General features: G+C 38.5%; 3 protein-coding genes and 1 long non-coding RNA gene across 11 annotated transcripts in view; 2 read left to right on the forward strand and 2 right to left on the reverse strand.

Moving 5' to 3' along the window:
- The window catches only part of LOC111268754 (DDB1- and CUL4-associated factor 11), a 10,775-nt gene extending 1,534 nt beyond the window's left edge, over positions 1 to 9,241 (forward strand). For 2 of the 5 annotated variants that reach the window (XM_022847911.2, XM_086971806.1), the window contains exons 3-11: positions 3,335 to 3,396; positions 4,897 to 5,018; positions 5,426 to 5,598; positions 5,809 to 5,942; positions 6,301 to 6,424; positions 6,864 to 6,991; positions 7,209 to 7,533; positions 8,005 to 8,215; positions 8,593 to 9,241. In XM_022847911.2, coding sequence (XP_022703646.1) covers positions 3,335 to 3,396; positions 4,897 to 5,018; positions 5,426 to 5,598; positions 5,809 to 5,942; positions 6,301 to 6,424; positions 6,864 to 6,991; positions 7,209 to 7,533; positions 8,005 to 8,215; positions 8,593 to 8,730 — 1,417 coding nt within the window. In that variant the 3' untranslated portion in view covers positions 8,731 to 9,241. The other 3 variants (XR_015314366.1, XM_022847912.2, XM_022847913.2) reach the window with 3 other exon arrangements.
- A 2,661-nt stretch (positions 9,242 to 11,902) lies between these two features.
- On the reverse strand, positions 11,903 to 13,958 carry Pfdn5 (prefoldin 5). Its single transcript, XM_022847938.2, has 4 exons — positions 13,638 to 13,958; positions 13,252 to 13,392; positions 12,591 to 12,709; positions 11,903 to 12,164 (listed from the first exon to the last, which is right to left on the reverse strand). Exons 1-4 carry the CDS (start codon positions 13,765 to 13,767, stop codon positions 12,060 to 12,062), a joined length of 495 nt encoding a protein of 164 aa, XP_022703673.1. The 5' UTR covers positions 13,768 to 13,958; the 3' UTR covers positions 11,903 to 12,059.
- Positions 13,959 to 14,121: 163 nt separating this feature from the next.
- On the forward strand, positions 14,122 to 25,293 carry xmas (RRM_XMAS2 and SAC3_GANP domain-containing protein xmas). 4 transcript variants are annotated; one of them, XM_022847925.2, is made up of 7 exons: positions 14,122 to 14,372; positions 14,576 to 14,874; positions 18,029 to 18,262; positions 18,493 to 22,330; positions 22,650 to 22,877; positions 23,292 to 23,540; positions 24,353 to 25,293. In XM_022847925.2, the coding sequence occupies exons 3-7, from the start codon at positions 18,044 to 18,046 to the stop codon at positions 24,604 to 24,606; spliced, it is 4,788 nt and encodes a 1,595-aa protein (XP_022703660.1). In that variant the 5' UTR covers positions 14,122 to 14,372; positions 14,576 to 14,874; positions 18,029 to 18,043; the 3' UTR covers positions 24,607 to 25,293. The 4 variants fall into 4 exon arrangements, with proteins under 4 accessions (XP_022703660.1, XP_022703661.1, XP_086827933.1 ...); XM_022847926.2 differs by lacking the exon at positions 14,576 to 14,874; XM_086971807.1 differs by lacking the exon at positions 14,122 to 14,372 and having other exon boundaries at positions 14,509 to 14,874.
- On the reverse strand, positions 23,919 to 24,860 carry LOC111268767 (uncharacterized). Its single transcript, XR_002685394.2, has 2 exons — positions 24,751 to 24,860; positions 23,919 to 24,490 (listed from the first exon to the last, which is right to left on the reverse strand). It is a non-coding gene; the product is annotated as an uncharacterized LOC111268767 (long non-coding RNA).
- Positions 25,294 to 27,069: the final 1,776 nt, after the last annotated feature.

A 27,069-nucleotide genomic window follows, 5' to 3' on the forward strand; every position in this document is an offset into this window, starting at 1 on the left:
AAACAAATATATTAAGCCATGCATCACAACAGCCTGTTGCTTATGCATGAACACTAACCTTCATTAAGGTGTCCACGTTTGTTTAAAGCAAAATAGAAGTGAACGATTCAACAATTTGCGTCATATCTAGCTAGCAGGTAATAAAGACACAAACGCTCGCAGCGGAGGGTTGTGAGGCCTGTTTTGTTTTCGTAGAGGACAGAAGCGCACATTCGGCAGCACAAAGTAAAACAAGGCGTTAATCTCTAATCAGCCCTGTGATGTTGATTATGCGCGCATTTTCGTTAAGCAGATTGCGCCAACAGGTTTTCTCGAAATCGTAGACTGGCCGGGTATCACATTTGTTCATTTTGAATACAAATTTTGAGTAGGGGAAAATAGATTTTGGCATTCCAACTTATTCAATGCTCTTTAAGAAATTTGAAAATGTCTTTAGAAAATATACCGCTCTCTTAAATAAGATCTATTCTTCATTCATAAAAATTTTGTTTGGCGGCGGTAGCCTTTTTGTCAGACCCTTATTATTACTCATGACGTCTTGTTTTCTAGATTCGATAAAAAATATCTGCCACCTTCTAATCATAACGTTTCGATTTAGTATAGATTTACTTATATGTCGATTGTGAAATCCATGGAACCCAGGCAACAAAAAAACGCATGCTGGCGAAGCTTTACGTCGTACTAACATTCAATTAACCAAAGAATTCAAATACAGTCGGAAATATGATTGTACTTTCTGTTCAATGAGTATAACTTAATCAGCATTTATTTTTCCGACTGTAGTAATTCAAAAATGGATAATCTTATCAATATTCGCATCAAAACACCCGAAATATCTATTTGCCTCTTACTACAACTAGCTTTGTTGGAAAACGCGCTGGAAGACGGTCTCGAGAGCCTTCCCCTATGAACCGTATTAGCCTAATTAGGCAACAATCAACCGATACGGTAACAAGCACTCTTGGCATGGCAACAAGTATTTTTTGAAAATTATGCGTATTGTCACATTTAGTTTTTACGTTTACATATAATAAATAGAGAAAGTTGCAGTATCGAAATACTTAATTGTTTTTGATGCTGTTGAAAAGCTGAAAAGTTAACTTCTAGAAGAACGACATCAAGTTGCAAGCTACTTAGGAGTGCACCGGCTATTGCTTGATTGAACTCAACACCTTTATGTGGTGGCATACGATGACAAAATAATGGACGACGTTTATCGTACAAACAAGTTTGATATATATATATATATATATATCTAAAGGAAAGAAAGTATATCAAAGCACCCAATTTTGTAAATAATGTTGATTATATATACGACAAAAGGCAGTGCACTGTTGGGTAAGTCGGAAGCTGATATTGTCGAGTGTGCACGTGAAGGTTTCTTTTAAATTAGAAGTATTTGAGAAGCTATACTACATGTATAGCGATGACTGCGTTTTTCTCTTATGATAATCGCGTAATATCAAACACGCATTGACAGGAACTGGGCAATTAGCTAGTAGGAAGTTGTCATATCCAAATCATGCTCCAATAAGATGGGCCTGAACAGTCAGGACCGCTGTATCTTATTGATAACAGCGTATGCAGGCTGAGCTACACAAAAATGAGGCAAGAAACCCACAACACGTGGAGAAAATCTTGCAAGCAGTCAAATTGATCGGCAGTAGTTTATTACTAGAATAGCTTTCAGCCCTTTGCAACATGAATGTGCTAATTATTATTGTAGTTACTCTGCAAAGTAGATCATTACTTTGTAACTAGAGCTAACCTTTTCCTGATAAATATCTGCATCTCTTCCGAAGATCACCGTAACTACTGGAGTGTTCGCGCGCATCAATAAACTCCATATTTTAATGTCTCCTTAATGAAAAAAAAAGGAAAAACCATATCAAACAAATAGATATAGAGTGGAGCAAAAATTCATGGCAATCACGGGATCAACCAGTAATCTCTTATCTGAAATCAATGTATATATGTCATCGTAGATTTTCTCGACGTGGTTAGCGTTGTCATACTGTGAGATTCCTAATTTCTTCTAACTTCTGTTAATACTGGATGCGATTGCATTATATATTCAATGAGATACTTAAAGGGATGCTCTGCATTTTATGGGCCATTTCAGCAGCTCAACATCTAAAACTGTTATACGGTATTGTTACCGTCTCCACGATGACCAGTTTAACCTGAAGAAAAGGAGTGAAGGTTAATAACACTCGCGGCCTACGCCGATTTTCCTTATCTGTCTGCTGTCTACCTTACTGTGTACTGATGTATTGATTCCTGATCATTTTTAAAATCGCGTGGTTTGCCAATGCGCTAGATAACGACAGTACTAATTCGGTTGTTTGTTTTCAGGGTAACACACATTAACATTCTAGCAACAGGTCGAATGTGATCATACGTTTGGAGCATTATAAAATTGATAGAAAAGAGCCTGTTCATACAATAGTTGTTATTAGGCCAAATACGTTGTGTTTTATCAATATGATCGTAACGAAGTTAATTACCCTCACGGATTGGCGGACCTTCTTTCAACCGATATTTCTTACGACTGCATTGCGCTTTTTTCGCTCTGTAATGATGCTATACGAGACACTGACTTCACTTGTTAGTAATCGATAAGGGTCTACAAAACAACAGGCACATTTAAACAGTATCTATAGGTTGTTTCGATTTAAGATACACTGGGATTCATTCATAGTTGTTAACGGACATCAGGGTAATGCCTGTTGGACTAATATAGTAGTACAACTAACTAGAACAGCATTTCATGTACTGCTCAATTCTAAAATGTCTGCAAATATTCAGTTTAGCTAAGGCTCTAAAACATATGATTTCATTGCTTTACTTACCCGCTAACATGGTCATCTATACATAGAAGCATAGATATGTGGACTTATATCGTATCATAATCTTGAACCATTAATATCAGTCTAATCTAATCAATCAGACTAATATCAGTCTTAAGACTGATATTAGTAATAACATTTAACTGTGTATATTTACAGCTGCTACACAGATATGTAAATAGACGCAATTGGCGCAGTCATTTGTCTTTTTATTGATGAGGTTTGGAGAGGCTGAGTTAAGCTCCATCACATGTAGATATTTATCATATAATACAGCCCATGCGAAAAAATATAGAATATGTTATTATCGCAAAATATCTAATATATTTAAAGATAAACACGTTTGTACTAAATTAGCGAGTGCTTAATTGCTCTTCAAGCCGCATCGAGTCCTCTCACTCTAATTGAAACTATCCGCGGCATTTTTTCCTGAGTTAATGTGCATTGATTACCCGTATGTCCAATTTCGTGTTGGTTCGTTGCAGGTTGTCGGGAATTCTCCAGCAATCCGAAAGTTCCAATAGAGAGGACAGCATTACTGCCGCAGGTAGCTATAGCTAAGCGTGTGTACAAAATTGCTGCTAGTAATTCGACTGCGAAACAGAGCCTAGGAGTATCTCCATTCAAAGCAATGCAGCAATAGTTTAATTGACTGCGCTAATCTCCAAAAAGCACAACAGGAATTACAACTACATGAAAAAAAGAGGCGATTATTCTACATACTATGTTAACCTTCCACATCCGTTGCATACTAGAGCATGTGCTACAGCCAAATAGGACAACGGGTACTCGTTAAAAGCTGCTCTCTCCTTCACTAACATACTCCTTCTGGGGAGGGTTTGTCGGAGCTATAAGAAATGCGGAAAAAGGCGAAAAGTTTTGAGCATATCATGTATCGCTTGTTCGACTGCGCTGTGAACGTCAGCCTAGCTTTGATTTCTGATACTGTTGCAATGCGTAGCTAACCGGAAAACAGGCGCAAGAAATCAAGCACCAAGCAAAGACTATCGGAGAAACGAGACCAATCCGAACAAGCACGATGTGGACACGTAGTCCTGTTCAAACCAGCCCTACCACTTCTCCAGTTAAACCCGTGTCCCCTGTTAAATTCTATAGCCCTTCTAAAAGAGGTACATTGTAAGATACAATAGAATACACCGATGATTGCAATCCATCTTTTGACGATCGCACGCAAATACACCAGTGCACGAAAGCCGTAGGTAGAATCAGTAATTGGAGCAATCATTACATTTAGAATGAAATACATGTATTATATAAGTTAGGCGAATAGCTCGATGAAATGACAAGAAAAAACGAGAAAATCGTTGAAATTCTGCATGATTAAACTTTGTCACCTATGGAATAACCGAGAGGTTTATTAGATTAGTGTAATGCGAATATATAATTGCGTATAAGTCAATGGGTAGAATAAGTTTTCAAACATGCGCGACTCTTGGCTAAATCAGGAAATCCCAGGTTTTGTAAACCTTGGTTTTCTAAATACACGAGTCTTACATACGACACCATTAGTCGCTATTTGCTTTTTTTGAAGAAGGGTTAGATGTACCCGTTACCAAACTCTTCCAAAAAGGGAAAATAACACATATGAGCTCTATTGTTAGATCCCCTCGCTCAAGCCCAGTATTTTTTCTTACATTTTGAATTCTCAGCATGGTCACGTTTGACCAGCGTAAATTTAATTACTCGTCCTGCCAATGATTTACCAAAAACTGATCCTATAGCAACTGAGAAGTTTGAGCCTTTACATAAGCCAGATTGGTGTGGATACTTAGCCACAATAATACTAAACCTTACTAAGAATATATGTTGCTCTTCGTTGAATTGATTTTGTTTAACGAAATACTTAAGAATAGACTTAGTAGGTTTTTGTTATCATTATTATTACAACTAATGTACTTTATCTTTGCAATATGAAATTTACATAGTGGTTATGAGCAAGCACCCTGAACTGAGCAATGCATGATTTTAGTACGTATCTGCGCACAGTAAGCGAGTAAATCGAGATTTATTATTTGTTCTTGTGTAGATCCTACTTACAAACCAGATACGGCGACCTTCAAGAAGAATGACATCTATTATATCATTGGACAGCAGAGTGGCGCACTTAAACGCAAACATCGACCCAATTTGATACGTACCATCGATGAGGTTTGCATCTTTCATATAATAATCACAAAGCTCGAAATCCAAATAACAAAACCATTCCGTCCTTTTTTTATTGTGTAGTTGGTTTTTGGGCGGTGTCGTTTACGATATAATCTACCTTGAACTTGGAACAAACCCGAGCACAAGCATAGGTTCCAATAATTTAATGATTTGCAAGGGCCTGTTGTCCTAGACAAACACTACTTAAGATGAAATACGCGCGCCACGTTAAGCTGATCTAGAACTGAATACAGTATATAAAACTGAAGATAACGGAAAACATTACTTCACAGTGTGTTTTTGCGTTTGAACTTGACGCGTCCTTCAGTTCAGCGCTTGCGACACAAACTCTTCCGTTAGCTCACTCATCTAAAAGATATTGTTAATTTGTTGTACATTGTTTGGTACAGTTGGCCACATCCACCCGCGTGAGCTTGGGTGATCGTTGCTATTTGGGCTGCCATGTAATACCAAATGAGCATCAACATGAAAACAGTATCAGGTATCGTGACAAGGTGTTCTGCGGGACCTTCGAAAAAGATGGAAACATGTTCATTACAACCTCTCAGGACTGCGTCGTCAGGTACGTACTGCCCACTTGTGTAATCATACTATAAACCAATTTTCTGCAAAATATTTAGTAAAACACTCACATTGAAAGTTACATTACACTGCGCCACTTGGTCCTAGTGTTACGCCGTTCAATAGATAGTAAGAAACAGTAGTAACATACTGCGAATATTAAGAGATACGCTTGTATAGAACACTTATAATAATTATGTTACTATTTTAGGATCTATGATACAACTGGTAACCGTCCGATCTGGAGAAAGTCGATCCACGCGACGGATGTTGGCTGGAGTATCCTTGATACATCCGTTTCGCCGGATGGCCGTCTTTTCGTCTATTCCTCCTGGTCAGAAAATCGTGAGTGTCATCACTGCCCTACTGAAACCGCCTTATTCCAATACTGCGGCTAATTGACACTGTAATTTACAGTTTTATTTTTTTCATTTACGATAAAAGATTTACCATAAAGTTTTTCGATATGTTTGAAAGTATGCATATAACTAAAAATATATTTAACTCCATAAAAGTGCAGTTTTATTGGCAATGTACCTTCTAAAAAAAAGTAAAGCTGAACATGAAATTAATCAGTAGTACTGCTTGATCGTATGTAAGCAGCGGGAAACTTAATATTCTTATATATTTAAGAATATTTTTCATCAAAAAAACACCTATTTTACGTCACTTGTGTTTGGGTTCCTTTCTTTCTGCTTCTCAGTCCACTTGTGCCAAATTGATGGACAAAGTGAGGAAAGTGTCACGCTAGAGCTCAACCCGTTAGAGAATCGCTTCTGCGTATTCTCTCTGAAATTCTCCGCAAACGGAGAAGAAATTCTTTGCGGGTTAGTATAATCGTCGACTTGAGTTCATTGCAAGGTATAACTTAAATCAGTTCACTAGCAGGTCATAAACCGCTTCCTCTAAGCTACAGTGAGTCACTCGATAAGGAGAACATTCAGTGACTTGATTCTTAAAAGAATGATATGGAGATAAACTGCTTTTACTTTGTATAGTTATGGTGTCAATGACAACAAAATATTGTAGACTGGTACGTTCAACTAGCGTATAGTGTGTGAATTGAACGGAGTTCCTTACCTACCTGTAGAGAGCTCTTTAGAGGTAAAAATCTATCCTTGCAGAGAACCGATCGAACGAGTATATATGACATATATACTATCAAAGAGGTTAGAGTGTTAAGAATAGCGCTTATAGAATCTCTATAGGTGCGGCTATTCCTAACGTGAGTTTCGGTCTCTGTCCTTTTTTCGAATGTGTATTTAGAGCTTCTGACACATCGCTATACGTCTATAGTCTCTCAGCCCAAAAACGGACGTTGCTAATTCCGGCCCATAATGACGAAGTGAACGCTGTGTGTTTCGCCGACCGAAGTTCGCACATCCTTTTTACAGGTTTCTCTTTTGTTTAGTATCTTTATAAGTTCTTACGGGGTACAGTATGACAAGACAAAAATATGCACTCACTTTCTCTTTAATTACTGTTAGTGACCAACCCATTTTGTGACACCTGCTACATGCGTTTACTTCTTGTAAAAACCGAGCTGTTTAAAAATGGAGGGTCTTTTATTGGTGAAAATACAAGTTCTTACTCGCGCGCTTCTGCGTAAAGGTGGCGATGACGGGCTTGTAAAAGTGTGGGACAGACGTGTTCTTAATGAGGCTAACGCTCGTCCCGTCGGCGTACTCGCTGGCCACCGCAACGGAGTAACCTTTGTAGATTCAAAGGGCGACGGCCGTTACCTTCTTTCAAACTCAAAGGACCAGAGCATAAAGCTATGGGACGTGCGCCGTTTTGCTGATCATGAAGGCATCGAAGCCACTCTGGCAGCAGTAGGCGATCAACGATGGGACTATCGTTGGCAACCCGTCCGAAAATCGCAGCGAATTGCCACATGGACACCGCTCCCAGGGGATGTTAGTGTGATGACTTACAGGTCTGTATTGGTCGAAAAAATTTGCGGACTTTATGAACAGTGACCCTCTGATTTCAGCACTCGAGAAAGGCAACTGACTACAATCGCATTACCGTTTTCTCATTTTGTGAACTTGTAAATACAAACTTTGTGCGAGATGAAAGAACTATTACAGCGTTTATTTGTATTATAGCTAGCTAGTATTTAGCGGTTTCAAATTAGCTGCGATACGTTTGTCGAATCAGTTTTACAGGTATTAGTTTAAAATATGTTACCATCATACTGACGAGGAAACAGAACAAAAATTCTTTTGTGTTCAATTTTCCACATTTGTTTGTTTTTATTTATTTGTGTATTTTCGTTTCATGATTTTGTGGGGGATCGGGCTCAAACAGAGCACGTTGTTGAGATCAGCGATATATAGAAACTTAGATGTATACAATGGATTAAGTATTTATCAGAACTGTCTTATTTGTATGTGTTTTGCTTTAGGGGTCATACAGTTCTGCAGACACTTATTCGGTGTCGCTTTTCGCCAATATTTACCACAGGCCAGCGCTATATCTATACAGGTTGTGCTTCCGGAAGGGTTTACGTCTATGACGTTCTAACGGGCGAGCCCAGGCGGATCCTAATGGGGCATCGGGACTGTGTACGAGATGTATCGTGGCATCCATACGCACCAAAAATTATGTCAACATCAGTAAGTTCTAAAAAGTTTTGAAATGGACTGACTGGATTCGGCTTATGAAATTAGCTTTTTAACGTTACACTTATCTAGCGTTTTAGGTCCTTTTTACATAGTAAGTGATCCGGCAGACGGTCTGTTCTGCTTTAACATGAATTGGTCTTTCCTCGTTGTTGCAGAAAAGAAGAGCTGATATTTCTAGTGATACTAGAGGAGTCATAATATATATATATATATATATATATATATATATATATTTAACAGTGTCAGAGTAAAGTTATTACAATTTTATTTCGATCTTTTATTTTGATGAGACCTTAACTACCATTTTTGAAACCCACCTCGCGTTAGGACTATATTTACTTACTTATTTTTCTATGCTATGGTTTCAGTTCGATAAAACCGTTAAGGAATGGACTTACTGCAGTGAGATGCCGCATCAGTACGTAGACCTTGATCCAGATGAAGAGGTTGCTCTTGAAGCACGACGATTTCGCACTCGGCGAAGAATTCGACTAGATTCCGACTAGAATAAGGAAGAGTTCAGGGGATGTGAGTCAACCTCGTTGAAAACCGGGCTTACGTACCGTGTGTATCGTTATGGCTTAATTTTAAGGCCTCGTGATATCATAAAAGGATAGGTCATTATACATAAATATCAGACTAAATGAATATTTGGTCGATAGTGGCTTATGCGGTGAGCAGCTATTTATAACACATTCTGCTTGTGTAGGATAATCATCGTAACATTTTTAATGGAACTATCGTGAATGAATTCGCTTTATAAAGATCGAAAGGTCGATAATTTCATTTATTGTTGATCTGGGTATCTTGGACTACAAGTTGCACTTTGATGTGGATACCGAACATCTCATGGGAATCTTAGATAATATATGTTAGATAAAATCACAGCGTGCTTGTAACCATCACATTTTAGGCGAGCATCACTATTTTAGACAAAATTGCAACTCGTTTGCAACATGGGATGTACAGAAAAAAAATGTAAGAAGTGGGAAAATAAAGCTTATAGCTTGTATTGTACCTTATGACTAGTTTTAAACTTACAGGGATGAGAGTGACATCTATACTTAATAGATATTTATAAATTATATCTCAAGTCAAATTAGAGTTACTTCAGGTTACACATTTGCATTACTTCAGCAGATTAGACAACAATAATAATAGTAATTATTATTATGCCTTTTATTCTAACATTTTTTGTCTTTGATGAAGCTTGCGGACTACTCGCTATTCTCAGTTCAGGCCACTTTTAACGCCATTACCGTCTCTCAACTATTAATGTCAACATTACTCTCTTTTACCCTTGTCAGGTACTTTGTCTATAAACCACATAAACATTGTAAGATTTTATTGGAAATTTTAAATAAAAATAAAAAGAAAATAGGTAGCACAGGCGCTACAACTGCACCGTTCTTCTACGTTCCACACTGTTCAAGAAAAGGTCATATATTCCGAAACGCGTAACCTATTAAACATGTTAAACTCTGCCATAGAGTACAATTCAGGTATAGGCTAAAGAGGTAAGTGCTGTATCTTGTATCTAAGGGCAGCCCTACGAAGAAATCGGTTCTGCAGCTGGTCAACAGTTTTAATGTTTTGTCATATAACGTGGTCAAGCTCTAACACAGTGTACAAATTCGGGAACAACACTTGTAAAGGATAAAACGCGAAGTTTTTAACCAGAAAGCACCTGGAAATCATGGTAATCGACGCCGATCTAATGATATAACCAATATGAAGATCGAAATTAAGTTCCAGCGTAATTCCAATTCCTATGTCTTTAATCCAACTCATCACAGGAATGGGCACACCATTTAAGAAGTATTCATTAGTATTTTGAAAGCTAAAAGCCGCCATACACCGTAGATAGACATCACCACATTGTCGGCGCTATTTAATATAGACACAGAATCCAACCCATTAAATAATCAGGGGAGCTGTTCAGGCACTGAGCTTTAGCCCACGCTAAAGTCTAGCTGAAAGGCCATGCTTTATATGGAGAACAGAGAAACTTAGAAGATCGCGGAAACAAAAATCATAAGGTGCACCTAAAGGTCATTCCTTTTTGAAATTCTTGAAATTGAAAATATGCTAAAATAGGTAACATTTTCATGTTGCCTATTTTAGCATAAACGATCCGATTTGTCAGATAGTGTCTTATCCAGTTTATAAAGCAGTGATCAACCACTTAGTTTACTGAGCTTCACAATTTGTAGATGTGATTATGTGCAGAAACAAACGAATAATAAATCGTCAAAGCTTTGAAAAAGCTTTAGATAGCTGTAGGCGTAGATGCCATCGAACTTCTCGTGACGATTTTGAAACAATGTTCAATTTGAAATCATAGTAGCGAGCTGCGTTGCCGTTGATTCATTCTGCGTGAACAAATGCTGGTTAATACTAAAAAAATATTTCGATACTTAGTAGTTCACAATGTGATCGACTCTTCCTAAACTAGAAAGACTATAAACTGCTGAGGTATTTAATTTACTGAGAGTTTAACTTTGTAAACTGGCACAGCTAGCTAAAGAAATCAGGAGACTCTTACCCTTGTAAGGTCGAATTATTATTATGTAGAGGGACTCGGTAAAAAAGTACATAAGACTTGTATACAATGCAGGATAGAAAGATCCCAGGGGTGGAGCATTTGGCAAGAAATGCCTTTTGGTAATGCTTCTGAAAAACGGTTTTTTTTATTAGAATGATAATTAAACAGTGCAAAAAGGCTGGTCCATATAGCGCAGAGCTTATACTTTTTCATCGTAAAACTAAATCTGAACTCTAAGACAATTATAATTTTGAGATACAAAAGCCGTATTTGTTGCTGCATTATAGACCAACCGGGCGGGCTGTCGAAATAGCCAAACTAAATTTACTGTGCACTTTATCACTTTTTTTTTAGATATATCATCATGAGAGTTCAAGTTAAATTCTATTAAAATGTGACAAATGAGACCAGCATACATCATAAAACACCAAGATTAAATCTGTTTTTATTCGTTTATTCATGAACTACTCGCTTTGTTGCTCTGCAGTATGGACAGTCTTCAATTTTCCTCATAAAAGGCATATCGCATAGTAAAATATATTAAAAACATAGTTTTAAGGTCAATAATCATTATTGTGTTGACCGGCCACATTTTTTGCTGTGTGGTAGCCTCTATATCTCCATATTCACCCTATGGTTATCGAAAACGGCAACACCAAAGTTGTCTGCTTGCTTTGGAGGTTCTCATTCCCCTTTAGTATACACCGAGGTAGAGAACTCAAATAACAAAGCAAAGGAAATAGCAAGCACAAATATATATTTAGCTGATATGTATAATCGTTGTCATCTATGCCAGCTCTATATTGCTCTTTTACCCTATGAGCATGCGCTTAGAGACTACCAAGATCGTTGAGTATTTAGCCATCATTGTATTAAACTTATAACGATAAGTATTGTCGTTATCGTATTGCATGTCTGTTCTGTACACCTTTATTAATCATTGTGCCTACCATTGCTTGGACGTTGCATCGTCATTGTGACCATCGTCGTTAAAGATACTTATATATATATTAATTGCGGTGATGTAATATCTAATCTAATACAAAACTGTTTTAATTAGAAAAAAACGTTCAATCTCAATGCCCCTATTAATTTTATAGTGTGTGCAGTAAAAGTGAAAAGTATAATTGAACTACGTTTGTTAATTGCCGCAGTCGTTTATTATCGTAATTATTACAATGTAAGAATTATATGATTCTTCTCTGCAAAAAAACAAATCCAATCAAAACCGCCGGTGAAAAAATCAGTCATAATTATTTTTCTATATATATGTATATATACATGAGTCGACTACTTCGCGGCCTGTCCCTCAGCTGCCGGTTGCATTTGCCGGGAGGACAACAATTGTTGAAGTTTAATCTGCATCGTTTCAGCGACACGGTCACGAAACATCACCTAAAACAGCAAATAGACAGACACTTTACCGCATTATCCCTCGAAATACTCAAAAGCTATTCAAAGTAGAATGTTATGTGGTTATGAGTTCAAAGGTTATACTGTATACCAACTTGGCGACTGTAACAAATGAAAATCTCTAGACAAGTATGTTTGTATCGATTAATTTGTTAACGTAATTTTGTAACGTAAATTGATATTCTAATAGAAGTAATATAAAAATATTCTCAAATTATTAACAACTGCATACTCAAAACTGCACCTCAATATTGATGCAGGCACGTCGCGGACGTTACTAGGCAGCAGCTGCGGTACTAGCTCACGTTCTGCACGGTCTTCTCAGAAAAGCTAACTTTTTATCAAAAAATTATGATGCACTTTTGAACAAAGTATGTATTAGATAAAATGCGTCGCTTTAACTCATACCTTCTCTTGGGCCGCCTTTTGGACCTTTTCAATTTGTTCCTGGACGACCTTTTCCCTTCTCTTGAATACCTCTCGTGCTTCTTCGATGTCCTTTTCGACGTAGTACCCGGTGCCAATTCCTGAGTCACATATCATATTCATGCAGAAGCATATATTGGATTAAATTACATTGATTAGCACTACCATGATATATTTCGACGTATCGTAATCGCAATGTATTTAGAAAACCTTGCGTAATAAATGGTCTCCTTAATAAATTTGTCGGTAAAATGACTAATAGATGCTTGTATATTGCGCGATGAAAAGTTGTACTACAGGTAAACAATAGCTGTTTTTTGTCATAGGTAGCAGATCTGATTAGTAAGCTTACACAGATTGCCTTAGGAGATGTGTCAGTGATTTATTAATTCAATAGTTTTGCTGCAAACGTCTTAATTCAAGCGTGTAGAAAAGACGAAATTGTAATGTAGTCACAATCGTAGACTAATCACACTAAAGCCGCCACGCGTAACCGTGTTAACCTTTTCTTAACTACTATGGGCATATTTCGTGTATAATATTAGCTAAGAACATTGAAAATAAGTATAGATACGTGTGATGCTATTTGTGTTCAGTATACTTGTTGTAATGAACCACAGTGTCTAAGAGGCAGGACTTTTACCTATAATAGCCTTCTCGGCATTGGTCAGGTAACCCGGTACATAGACAGAATTTGACAACGGTACAAGAAGTTCTTTACCCTCCGCTTTGGGGCCCAGTTTAGAGAGACATTCTTCCGAAGTGAGGCACTTATCCATTACCACTGAAAAGAATACACCGACATCGATTAAATTGGTGCATTGTTTCTTGCTCATTAGAAGTGTCGTACTCTTGCTTGACTTCTCATTTCATAGAATATTCCCCCGCATTGCGCATTCGCCTGCATTAGTATCCAAAGGGTTTTTCCTACCGGCACATTGCAGCCATAATAATAATAATAAATTGAGAAAAGTCCGGTTGATCACAGCTAGTCATAAACACGGCCACTGAGCAAAACTTTAAACGAACCTTTGAGCGTCTGGATAGACTGGCTCATGTATTCGATATCTCCATCCAGTTCCTGTTTCATTTGCGTAAGAAGTGGCAATGGGAGCTGATAGAGCTCATACACTTTAGGCTTTGGAGATTTTTTCGACATCCTTTCCGCACGCGGTCGATAGAAAAAGAGCCTTTTTCAACAGTGCCTAAAGTAACAGCATGAAGGCGAATAGACGGAAGCTTTTTTGAAACGGAACTTTTGTTGCTCCGCAACTACGCTATGTAGTTCAATAATGAAAAAGCCAAATTTGGCATGTGCTTAGATTTTCGGTCGACTGTCTTCGTTCGACAATGGTACTATAAAAGCACAACGATTGGCAGTGTTTTGGCGGAGAAATGTTGTTTCCTGTTAGCGGAATCACATTTAAATTTGCCATACAATGTTTCTTTCGTAGTGTCGTTTTGCGTAACGAATCAAATACCAGTGGTGCTTTTAGCCAAGATTCAAAAATCGCTGATTTATCAATGAACGGACTATTGTATAGCATATTGTTTTCAGAAATGTAGGTTTCATTGATGGAATCTTACCAATCTAGCCGACCTCACTGCATCCGTAATACAGTTCCTACGGCACCTTTGTGGTTCGAAAACATTCGCTCTCGCCGACAAAGGGCGCTTGCGTCACATCTACAATGTTTATGTAGGGTCACGTTTGGGCGGCGAGTTCAATTTTACGGATATACAAAGGAATCAGACTAAAAAAAGGTATATATATAAAATGTTATTGTTTTTTTTATTTTTTTTAACAATGGATACCTGTTACTTTGCAGTAAAAGCTTACTTACAATATGAGCAGGAGTGGTAATCGTTTTGATTGATTATTAATATAGCACTGTGCGATGTTTACTTTCTAATATCCGATGTTTTCTGTGTCATTTAAATATTGGGCATCACTTTTCTTATAACAGATCTTACGCGCCCAACGCAATCCTGCAAATGTGTAATAAAATTTCCTGATGTCAGAGAGATGCTTGTGAAAGTGCTGTTCGAACCGTAGTCCATCAGTGGCTACCAGAAACTAATCAAGTGCGTTAATAACGACAAGTGGGCCCTGTGATAATGTAGTAGCTGCAAAATTTGAAAGATACGTGGTTATCTGGGCTTGAATCCGGCTGTACCTACTTCGTTTCTGCGATACTGGACGTATACCTTGAAACATCTAGAAGTGGATTAACAGTAAAAAAGTATACAAATAAACAACGATAAGGTACTGTTGACAAACCGAATAGTATATATATCGGCATACTTAACTTAAGGTAACTTAAGCGTACGTGTGAACGTATTGTGTGAGGTATGTGGTGGTAATGATATCTAATGGCGTAAAAAAAGTAAAGTCACTATATAGAAATCCTATAACGATAGAAAGCCCTTAGAATTTCTCGGCCATGTACTGATTTACCGGAGACTAAAGATTAAATGTTTAAGGTGCAGTCTTCGACAGATTAAAGATAAACAATTTTACCATCGACTTCAGAAATATCACTACTACTGTCCATTATGAACTCTACCAACAAAAGTTAGTTTCTTGATAATATTTTAGGGGGACGTCTAAATTTCGGTTAGCAATGTGTTTGAAAATCAATGAAGCTGGAGTCTTGTCATGTCAGTATTTCTATCCTTTCGTTTTCCGTCGTATAACAGACTTAGCTATTTAAGCTTTTGATGGTTTAGAAAAGGTAAAAATTGACCTGTCGAAAGAAATTTGCTTCCTAAAGAGGTAAAATGGGTGTAATAGAGTGGTTTGCATTTTACTAAAGATTTTCGTGAACTGTATGAAGAATTTCCTGCCCCCAGTTTTTATATACATTGGGACAGGCAGGCATCTTTATGCTTTTATTATAACGAGTAGCAAGGTCGACTCTTTTGTCACCTGTAATCGGTTTGAGTACATTTATTTAAACCCCGCGTATTACCAATTCCAACTATTGCAAGTAAGGAGTTAGATAATGTATTATTAGTATTATTTAGTAAATATTATATTATTAATAAAAAGAGAGTTTGTCTGTATGACGATTCGTAGGTGGGGATACAGATAGATGGATGTTGTTTCTTTAACTTAAAGTTCTCAAATCTAATAGTTTAAATACCATAGTCAATTTTTCGAAATTAGTTTTTACCAATTATATTCTTTTAATTTTTGTAAACTGCAAAGCAATTGTTACATTAATAGTTCTTGCTTCAGAGGGAAAGCAGGTTTACGCACTCTCACGGCCGATCCAGCTTCAAAATAAAACGTGTGCGTTAAACCTTCATAAATATAGTAGAAGCTAGCTCCTAGCTTGAGAAACTGTCTGTGTCAGTCTGTGTAAATGAGGTAAGTATCGTAGCATAAATCTAATGGCGGGATAGTTATTTGTTGACATACATTTGTTGTTTGACAACATACGAGCGTTGCGGTACGATGTTCTTTTCACTCTCTGGGTGTAAGATGATTTGTTTTGGCCATTGACATACCCACGACTGAAATACCGAAAAAAAATCTTGAGCGATAAACCATGTTGCTGCAGCGTATTACGCATTAATGAATAGGAGACAGTCCACACGAAGTACAGACCACGCCAACAATTGTAGACGTATATAGTAGTTATATGGCAACCATATGTAGTGAAAATATTTGCCATAGATGGTTGCGTCGTTTTAAGGCTGCAAAGCATCTGCCGATTCGAAATACTCGACAGTAGGTAAATAACTATTTTAGATTGTATTCAATGAGTTTTTGACATTACCTTTTCCAGTGCGTCATGGCTGGTTTTAAAAGGCAAAGTTGTTATCGTGATGGGTGCCTCTCTTGACATTGGGTACGGAACCGCACTTCGTTCGGTGCCAGAGGCTGCATCATAATTTCCTGGTTGAAACCTCGAGGCCTTACAGAAACCTGAGGATGAATTTGAATGAATCTCAGGACCAGCTAAAAGCCGTTTACTTAAATTGGATGAATTTGGCAATTGAAGTATTGACGGAGAAACAACTTATGGGAAGCTCGATATTTTAGTTAATAATGCGGGAATACTTATTGTTTACGCTTTCTATGCAGCTTGTAACGTGATTAAAGCAGTACTAGATTGACTCACTAAGTCGCTGGCAAGTCGAAGTAGCAAAAGACGAAATTTGCGTAAATCAGCTAATCCAGGCGCAGTTCTAATAGAATTCATAAGCGCGTTGGCGTGACGAATAAGACTCCCAAGCGGACGCATCCAGTCGGTCACGTCGTAACCGTTGTCGACGTGGCTGTCTACGTATTTTTAGCGTCGTATAAAACCACATTTTGCACCGGAAACCTTGTAAGCGTCGCAGAAAGAAGTGAAGTCTACAGCATTCGACTGTACGGAAATTACACATCTAGAAATATTGGTCAAGCTTGATGTGTAAAATAGTTCTGAGCAGTTATGGCTTTGTGCGCCAGAATTATAAGTGTTAAATTTTATTGGAATAGCTGATTTTTCATCCTGCCACAACAAGACTTGCACACTAGGAATTCAGTAGCGTTCTGAACATCTGATTTGTTATAAACGTCACTTGCATCATCGATTACTCATATTACTGAAATGTTTTAGACATCTTTATGCCATGTTATAGCGCAGATATCTTACAGTGTGCACTTTGTATAGCGAATACGTAAAGACGTACTTCCTGAATAAAAATTTATTCTAAACTATTAAGTGTTTATTAAAGGCAAGACAATACTGCTTATTCGATAAGGCCTCTCAATGGTCACTAAATGTCTATAAGAATCGGATGTTATTTTCTGCTTATATATACATATAAACCCCTTTTTGGAATTTAAAAACGACATAATAATATCGGGTTAGCTCCGTATATCATCGAGTATCTATTGAATACTAGAGACTTGAGCCCTACTGCCAAAAAGAATCAAAGCGGATTAGTGTGGTCAGTATAATTATACGGTTTACATGATAAAGGTTTTGCTCAAAAACAGTTGGTAGATAGCATATGCAAGGATTGAATGATGAAAATCAACTGCTGGAAAAGCCGATCGAATTATAATCATGGTTTAGCAAAATGCCTATTTAATCTGCACTTCCCATACCCTTAGTTCAGTTCCACATTAGAACTACTTCATACTTAATTACTAGTGCTGTAAAAGTTCGAATGCATCGCGGTAAATTGTCACTTAAAAGACAAAAAGGATTCCAGTTTTTGCCTTCTTGCCCAATGACTCACATTTGAGGTTTGATATTTAGAGAATTGCTTCATGTCAACTGTTGTAATATGCATTGCCATGTTTCCGCGCTTATTGAATATAATAAATGAATATTAATAAGTATTGAAGAATGGGTATTTAGAGAATCTGTTGTCTCGGTGCTGCCACTAACTAAATTTCATATACTGGGTGGACTAAGGTGTTCAAATTTAAAATGGCAGACGCCAGTACCGGATCACCGCCAGACACATCTAAACTAACCACGATCCTGATTAAGGACCTACCCGAAGAACTGAACAAACGTGACACTCTACTTGAACATTTTTCACAATTCGGCGAAGTAACACGTGTCCAGTGCCGCAGCGACTGCACAGCTATTGTCCACTTCAAACAGCATGGAGATGCTCTCGCTGCTAAGAATAAGGGAAAAAAGGTAAGCCGTGTGTGTTTCTTGCCTGTTGTCACAATTGGTGACACAGACCATTTTCGCATTAAGAACATCACTATTACATGATGCCAACCTTGTTAGAATTTGTAATTTAGTATTTGTAGAAGCGTAAAAACAATTAGAGCTATTAGTACTAACTCTTGTATCACTGTTGCACAGTGCCTGTCATGTTAGTCCAGCGAGGTTGATAAACACGGTCTTATGCTCCATTCTAGATCTCTCCACAGTTTCGGCCTGTAGGCATCCAGTGGTGCAGGATGGGGAGGCAATCATCATCCGAAGGGACAAATTTAACGGGCGCGTCACTACCAAAAAGCTCTTCTGCTCATTCTTTTCAAGCAAATAATACGAGTAAAAGTAACCCGTTTCAAATGAAAAAGTCTACAGTGGCGCTCTTGAATTCACCATCTGAGCAAGCAAACTTGTTCGCAAGTTCAGCCTCAACAAGCTCAGATAACGGATCGGACGCAGGTGGTTCTGAAAAAAGAGCTACCTTTGGCTCCGCCAGAGACCTGTTCGGAAAGAAATCTCTTGACAGCAACAGCGCACAGGCTGGAGCAACTCTGTTTGGAAAAGCGCTTGAAAAAGCTAAAGAAACAGTAAAGGATTTGCCGGCGAGCAACGCTGGACCAAGTTCCCTATCTACATCATCGTTTGAAACTCGGGTGGACAATCCATTTGCAAAACTGCCCGATACACCACAGATTTCAGAGGGTCGTCTGTCAGGTGGATCGCTTGCATCAAAGGAGCCGGCAAAGCCTACAGCTCCGTCTGGTTCAATACCCCCGGCAGGCACATCACCGGTGTTCAGGTTGGGCGGTCTTTTTGGAAAATCAGGATCTGAAAAACAGGCGCTGCAAGAACCTCGGACTAGTACTACCGCTTCGCTAGCAAACACTGAAAATACAAAAGATGGCTTCGTCGCCTTGCCTGGATCCGCTGCACCTCTTACGGCCGGAGTGTTTAGAAAAGCTACGCTCCCCATGAATATCCCGACCACGTCAGCTCCTGCATCTATGGGCCTATTTGGAAAGCCAACTTCACCTTCAACTGCTAGCGGTTCAGAAGCTGTCTCTTGTGTAGGCCCTGTGGCAAAACCAAGCATGCTTTTTGGAAAGCCATTTACGGGAGATACTAGTCAGAAACCCGGTTCTAGCTTAGAACCCAAAGGCACACTCTCAGACAAACAACCTCCAGAGGGTGGGACCTTTGCACCTGCCTTCAAAGCTCGAGGGGCTTCATCTGAAGCTGTTCTGCCATCATTTTCAGTTATGAGGTGGTCAGCTGATGGAGCCAGTAAAGATTTAACATCGAGAACGCCGTTCGGAGCGAAACAAGATGCGCCACGGCCAAGAACGAATCTCGTGTGGACTAAAGACAAGGCTGATACTTCATCTAGAGGTTCTCTCAGTGTTCCCACTAAAAAAACGATGAATCCTGCAGACTTACAAGAGGCACCGGCACCATTAGCCGCTCCGAAGCAGCTCAGTGTTGTAACCCGATCAAACACTCGGAGCGCTAGTCCTTCGAAATTTGCTGAGCTCTTTACGCACGCCGCCCACTCAGTCGGCGATCGCTATAAGCTTTTGGAAATGAGGGATAAGATTATACGGGAGCTAATAAGCTCCGAAGTGCAGAAAGGCCCCATTAAAGGCACCTGTACTGACATGTGTCCTGAAAAGGAACGTTATCAGCGAAGCCAGCGAAATCTCGTGGAAAAGTTTGAGATGCTTCCTGGGGCAGACGGTGTTATGGACCACACCAGGATGATTAAGGAATATCAACGATCGTCTGCTGATCAAGAATTTCCGTTACCGCATGAATTGAGACCACCCCATATTTTAAAAATGACAATGAACTTTTTGATACGTGAAATTATTTCTAATCAGCCAAACAAGGGTTGTGGAGACTGGTTCTCATTTGTATGGAATCGTACTCGAGCCATTCGAAAGGATATTACTCAGCAGAAAATTGAAGCGGACCCCATTTCAGCATTGATTCTCGAACGATGTGCTAGGTTTCACATACATTGCAGTCATTCATTGTGTGAGGAGGACAGCCACGACTTCGATTCTAAGCTGAATAAGGAAAACCTTACTAAATGTCTGAAATCGTTGAAGTATTCATACGCCGACCTAAAGGTTCAGAACGTCAGATGCCCGAATGAGGCCGAGTTCGTGGCATACGAGATTCTCTTGAACCTTAAAGAGGGATTTATAGCAAAAATGATTACTGACCTCGAGCCAGAACTTAGACGAAATGCACTAGTTAGGCTGTCGATTGCAGCTATGAATGCCTTTGAGTCGGGAAATTACCGTCGATTTTTCAAAATTGTTCGGCAAGCGCCCTACCTAGCGGCATGCATTCTGCATTGCTACTTCATAGAGGTTCGCAGACATGCCCTCTTCGTTTTGTCGAAATCCCTTAGCAGCAAAGGCGGTGACATCACTCTGTCTACGCTGACTAGTGAACTTCTTTTCAACAGCAAAGAGGAATGCAGTAGCTTTCTAGCTATTCTCAACATCGAGCCCGACGAAAACGGTTTCATCAATTGTAAGACCATGGTGGACCATGACGATCTACGATTCAGTATGAGTAGATCACTCGACATTATGCGAAGAATGGATACATCTCTTGCGCAGATTGTTTACGGAGCTGGAACTATTCCATTGGACAATTATACACCAGAAGACAGCTTTACGGCGGACGGTATGCTGAAAAAGTCAGCTCTTGGCTTACTTGAAGACTATAAACTAAGAGAACCGCAGCAGGCGCCTTTGTTTGCCTCCGTCCAAGTCCCAGAACGGCCTAAACGTATAGAACTGAGGGATGAAAACCTTCTTCCTGCACTCTTGTCAGTAATCGAGTATGTGCAACAGGAACAAGTAAACGCTATCTGTCGTGAAGTCGCCCTTGAGCAGTCTATCAGCTTAATAAACCTAGGGCGTATTGTCGAAACAATAATTTACGAAGAAGTTCGTAGTGCCGCTAATGAGATCTTTGAGCAAGAGAAGACCGCTGACATTATGCGGCAACGAGCGCTGCAAAGCAAAATTGCACACGATGTATCGAGTGAGTTGGTGCTAGCATACTCGCGACAATTTTTGCGAGAAATATGCCAAAAAGCTTTGGTAGAAGTCAACTTAGAAGTTGTAGGTGAATTGGCAAGCGAAAATCAGCAAAGGATCCTGAGTGGATTATTAGCTGACCTTGTATTGGAGGTTGCCAGTCTCGAGTACGAGGCCCAAATTGACGAGAATAATACGCAATTAGCTGACAATTTCCGAACGATGATTTTATGTAAAAGATCTATCAAAAAATGGAGAAAATGGGTGTGGTTACACAAGGAGATTCGAGATTTTCCAGCTGCTCCCAATCTCGGACCGATTAAACCATATCCGCACACAGGCAAATCGTATGCAGAGATTCGAGCCGAACAGGTCCGATTGACTGCCATGCGGCTTTTAGCTGGAATCAAGGAAAAGGCGGATACATTACCATTAAATTTGCCAAATCTATTTAAAAAACGCGTTCGTATTCTTGTAGTCGGCGACGTTCCGAAAGTAATCTCGGACAAAGTGAAAAGACTATTATGCGTTGACAGCACTGTGTCTTACCAGTCAGGTATACCAGATTCTGTTCAAGGATTCAACGTTATCGTTGTGCTCTCCAGTGGTTCACCGGCTAACGTGAGTGCGATAGCGGGAGCGGCTCAACGTCTAAAACCAAAGCCGGCTGTTGGAATTTTATGGTGTGCTCACCCTGTACTTCTCTCCTTGGACGTTGATGAAGAGCTCCTTCAAAGAAACCACGAACCAGTTTGTATACCATTATGCAATTTGCTCAAGAAGCTGTCAAGACGTGTATCAGAAGAGGTAAGATTGCAGCGGGCGAGTTTGCCCGATTTTATCGACCGCGGCATGGAGTTCTGTCTCCACAAGTTATCAACTCCCTGCAACTATCTACCTGCAGCTGTTCGTCTCTATAACGAAATCGTGGTGCATTTAGCAGCTGTAGCCACATCATCGGCGCTTCTCCAAATCAACTCGTTAGGTAAGTTCACTGTGTCTATTTAAGTATCTCTGTGTATATTTTCTTCGCAAATAGGAATAGAGAACTAACATAAACAGAAGTATATAGCAGATTACTGATGTCTATACTCAACGTTTAATATTTAAATCTTAATATGCTAGATACAGGCGAAACTTAGAAATACTCAAATGTATGAAACTTAGAATTAAAGATGTTTGATTAAAAAGAAAGTATATTAGTTAAGACACCAATATTTTTGTTTTGTATGCATTGTTGATATATAAAATTACTTCCGGCTTTCATGTTGTGACATTCTGTGTCTGACTGCGGATATTTACAGATGACGAAAATGGTTGGAATGGCAAGGCGCAGCTGTGTACCCTTTACAACCGAATAAAGAACCTCGAATTGCCCTTGCCTAAGTCCAATGACCGTGCTGCTTTCGTTGAAACAGTGCAGCGCGTAAAAGGAATTAGCTTACTCACTACCGCCATTAATATGGCTGACTTTAAGGACGATTTTGTCTTACTCAGAGATATTCTTGCTCGTTTCAACTATACTCTTGATCGTAAGTTCTAAATGCGCTAATTATGATTTGCGTAACATGCGTTTATCGTATTTTATGCAAGGTACTCTCACTTAGCTCGAGAATTCAAATTCCTTATGTTAAATCAATACCCATCTGCCTCTTATTATATTGCTCATTTAGTGTTTAGGTAAAGCAATTTTTGGGTCTACTTCATTTGAACGATACAGATAGAGACACGGGCCTCATTAGATTGGTACTTCTGGTTTTCGGGTTCTTTTAATAAGGAATTATAATTAGGATCTTAGGAAACTTAATTGAGTAATTCAGGCACCGCGGAAATAAACGATTTTAGCGTCAAAATACAACATCTGGAGAGACTATAGTGTACCTATTTATTGGGGTTAACGAGTAATTATAGCCTTCGGATAATTAGTTATTTTTGAAGCTTTTTAGCTTTTTTGAAGGTACGCTACTTGGAAGATGACTTGCGAAACTTTGAGATTCCCGATTTTTGGTATCGGCGTCCGGTAACTCAAAATTCAAGATCGACAACGCCATTGGAGCAATCGGCGCGGACGGAGTCCGAGTCTGGTCAGGAGGAAGAAGTAGAAAACTACCGCGATAGGCTTGATGAGACTATTCGAAGTGCGCGTGAAGTACTTCGTCGATCAGAGCTCAGCAATGGCAGAAGGGTTTTAAAAGGCAAGTAAATTATATTCACTATGTGACTCGGAAGGTAGCAATGAACGTACACAAAACGAATTGTGAGGCTTTTTTTTAACTGTAGCTGATCACCTTATCAACATGTTTGACGTATCCACGCAGTATGGCCTAATAAATTCTTAAGGCACGAGAGTAGAAGATTGAATTTTTAGACCCAAAAAGATAGTCATATTCTTTTAGTCGTCCTTTCCCTTTTTATACCAGTGACAGGCTTGCGTCGCTTCTAGTGGGAACTCACCTGATTGCACCTTAAGATGGAAATTTGTTGTGGAAAACCCAGCTAGCAGCGAAGACGACCAATCTGTGCAACAAATAGTTTTCGCAGTTTCTGCAATATGTTCAATTTCCGGCCTAAACTCAAGTGACAAGCTGGCTGTTTATTTAATCTACGGCAATCAGCTTATGCTCAGTTCGTCCATATACAAACGTTCAGGTGAAGGTAAACCGGTGCGGTTCCTGGGAACCGCCATGGTATTTGTGCGTTCATTAGCATTTATACAACTGCTGATCAAATTTTGATTCTTTGTGTATGGAATAAAAGAAAGCTAGTACACACTATTCCATTCAGCTCAGAGCTACTGTATTATTCTCTCTTCGGCTACAAGCAATAATAACCATAAATACGGTTCAGTCTACTTTCGCAAAATGGAAAATATTTTTTGTATGTAGCGGGCCATAAATAGTTAGCATGTATCACATCTGAGATGAATTTGCGCATAAACAAAAAATATTAAAATATTTGTGTCCATTGCTTTGTGTCATTTTCGTTTGCCTCCTGAATTCATTAACAGTTTGTGATCTACGTAACTTGAAAAGGCCGTTAGAAACTCAGGACCCTCAGCCAGAGGTGATCCGAAAGAAACGTAGTGATGGCAGCAGCAAGGACCCCTCAACTAAAATGTCGTCTGCAAACAGCTTGAAGCAACCGCCTACCGGAAGATTGAGTAAACAAACAAAGATTGAGTTAGATCTATTTGAGGTGAAAAGAGCAATTGAAATGCTTAAAAGTAAAGCTCGTATTAAAAGATTGCTCAGAGATGCCTAAATCATTCTGATCGTTAGTGTACAGGCCATTACTTCATCAAGATGAAATCTCTAGTGAATTTTTTTAAACCAACCTTTGTGGGGTTGTAGAGATTATTCGTAAATCCGTGCGGAAAGATAATGTTGTTTGTTATTAAATACTTACTGTTGCTAGAAGGAATGTGCTCACAGGCCAATTATCCGACTTCATATTGTTTTCAGTTGAGCACCGGTCTTAACTGTTTTCTATCGTTGAGTCATTATGGTTTTTTGACCCTAATGAAACAAATTGGACGCATAGGTTAATCAATATGTGTACATACCATAGAATCACACTTCTTACGTTATCGACAATTACGATGTTGTTTGTCTTTAGTGGATAGCTCACAGAAGTAACATCTGTCTAACGTCTGTAAATATAGAGTTCGTTACTGAAATTAATAGTGGCGAGCACTTGTAGGTGCCTATCTATCTGTGTCGTTTGTAAGCGAGTCTGATAATGTCTGTGTCTTTCGAGGTTGGGCTCAATGTCAGTTCTCAGTTGCGGAGAAAGGATGTGCAAAAGGCAACGTTATTATTCAGATAGGTGAAGCCGTACGCCTAACTCTTGTAAGCTAAACATTAGCTGCTGTATATGGATGCCAATATGTAAATTCATTAAACACATACAATAAAATTATAAGTATTATTGAGTATAGATTTGGAAAAATTGAGCTTTGAATATATACATTTCAGGGGAACGTCTCATTTGAAAATACAGAAGTTTCAGCCCTTTGTAACATAATAGGTTATATATATATATATTATGTAAAGGAAAAATATATTGATGTTAAGCATGAAGGTAACTATATAAATACAATGATATGCCAAGGAGGAAGATTTTAATCTTTGTTTGTTTTTAGACTTGGCAACATAGTGTTAAAATAGATAAAAAAAATCTTAAACGCGCTTGATACTAACGGCTGTCAGTAGGTATGAATAAGGAGAAAGAAAGCTAATGCAGTGGTCATAGTGTTAATGAATTTTATAACAGATAGAAATATAGTATCAATATACAAGAGTAGTACGTCAACAACCGTATGGAGACAGCAAAAAATAACCGTAGCTGTTTTTATAGATAGCACATTTTTATACGCTGGATGGTGAAATCCACGACCTCAGTATTTATGTTAGTGCTTCACACTATTTTACCGATTTATAGCAGCTGCTGCTGGTGTTAAGAGAAGCAAATTCGCGCCTCTTTTAGCCTTACTGTCACATTCCGTCTTTTCTCTATGGTTCTGTTCATCCGAATTTGCACTAAGATAGTAGTACGACTCAGGACAACATTTTATATACAGGAAAATTGTAATATTTTTGACCGGTTATTACATTTAGGGTGAATACAGGCACAGCAGAGTTACGTCTGAAAGATGTTTCAGCAACTACTACACTAAGCATATTATGGTCAGGAATAATTATCATCAAGATTTGTGTCCAAATTTATCAAAATTTGTCTGAAATGAAACCCAGTTACCCAGTAGTTATAACACAGAGCACGATTATTTGGCTCATACGATATGTAACTATTATATTTTTAAGCATAGTGCAAATTTACGACCACGATGAACAAGTTGTTGAACTGAAAATTTTAAAATTATGACGTCCTATATCCTTATAGTTATCCTTATATATAGAGTAGTGCGGCCTTTTAAACCACAGTCGAGTATCTATCAATGCTCCTTACAACTGAAAAAAAATTTTCTTTGAAACGAAAGCTGACATAGTAGCCTAAGCTGTATGTGAAGGTATTCGAACCAGCTTAGATGTATCTCTTTTGTAGATAATATTGATGACTCTACTCTTGCATCCGTTCTTACTATATCAAATCTAGCTATTCAAAATGTCAGTTGATTCTGGCTGCAATGAATCAATTGTTCTATAAGTCAAAATTTCTTCATCGCTCGTAAACACTCGCATTCGGTTTCCTATTGTTAACGATCCAAATATGTACATGAATATACGTCTGTACAAAGCTTTTCCGTTAGCTGTCAGCTTTTGAGTAAAAATGATTTAAACGTTAACAGAAGGAATTTCGTGGAAAACATGCTTTGGTTAGGGATATTGTTATGCTTCCTACTCATCATAATTTTTGCCTCAGAACATTGTAGTATTTACCACATTGAAACGCTTCAGCTGCATATACTCTTCCCAATTAAACTAGCCATAAGAGTAGCTGTAATACTATGTAGAAAAACTATACCGCGCTAGCTTAAAATTAATCATCAATAACTTCACCTGACCCTTAGTGAAGCTTGCTCATAACAAGGGTATCTTACTCAAATCAGTATGCCCAGCTTTATTTATTAATTAAGGTACGAGAATCTTGTTGTTTGTAAATAGGCATCCTATCTCCCTATACCTAATAAAGGTTGCTTCATTTTTAAAAATTCAATGGTATACACGTGCTTTTTCTTATAGATTTTTTGTCCGGTAGATTCGTTCG

This window comes from Varroa jacobsoni, unplaced genomic scaffold (assembly GCF_002532875.2).
Source record: "Varroa jacobsoni isolate VJ856 unplaced genomic scaffold, vjacob_1.0 scaffold_1318, whole genome shotgun sequence".
NCBI lineage: Eukaryota > Metazoa > Arthropoda > Arachnida > Mesostigmata > Varroidae > Varroa > Varroa jacobsoni.

Bases quoted from the DNA above. Each gene is read 5' to 3' on its own strand.
- xmas (XM_022847925.2), top strand. From the start codon at position 18,044: ATGGCAGACGCCAGTACCGGATCACCGCCAGACACATCTAAACTAACC. The intron at 22,331-22,649 runs GTAAGTTCACTG...GGATATTTACAG, and splicing joins TCTCCAAATCAACTCGTTAG to ATGACGAAAATGGTTGGAAT. The intron at 22,878-23,291 runs GTAAGTTCTAAA...GAAGCTTTTTAG, and splicing joins TTTCAACTATACTCTTGATC to CTTTTTTGAAGGTACGCTAC.
- Pfdn5 (XM_022847938.2), bottom strand. From the start codon at position 13,767: ATGTCGAAAAAATCTCCAAAGCCTAAAGTGTATGAGCTCTATCAGCTC. The intron at 12,710-13,251 runs GTAAAAGTCCTG...TATGTGACTCAG, and splicing joins TGCCGAGAAGGCTATTATAG to GAATTGGCACCGGGTACTAC. The intron at 12,165-12,590 runs GTATGAGTTAAA...TTGCTGTTTTAG, and splicing joins AAAAGGCGGCCCAAGAGAAG to GTGATGTTTCGTGACCGTGT.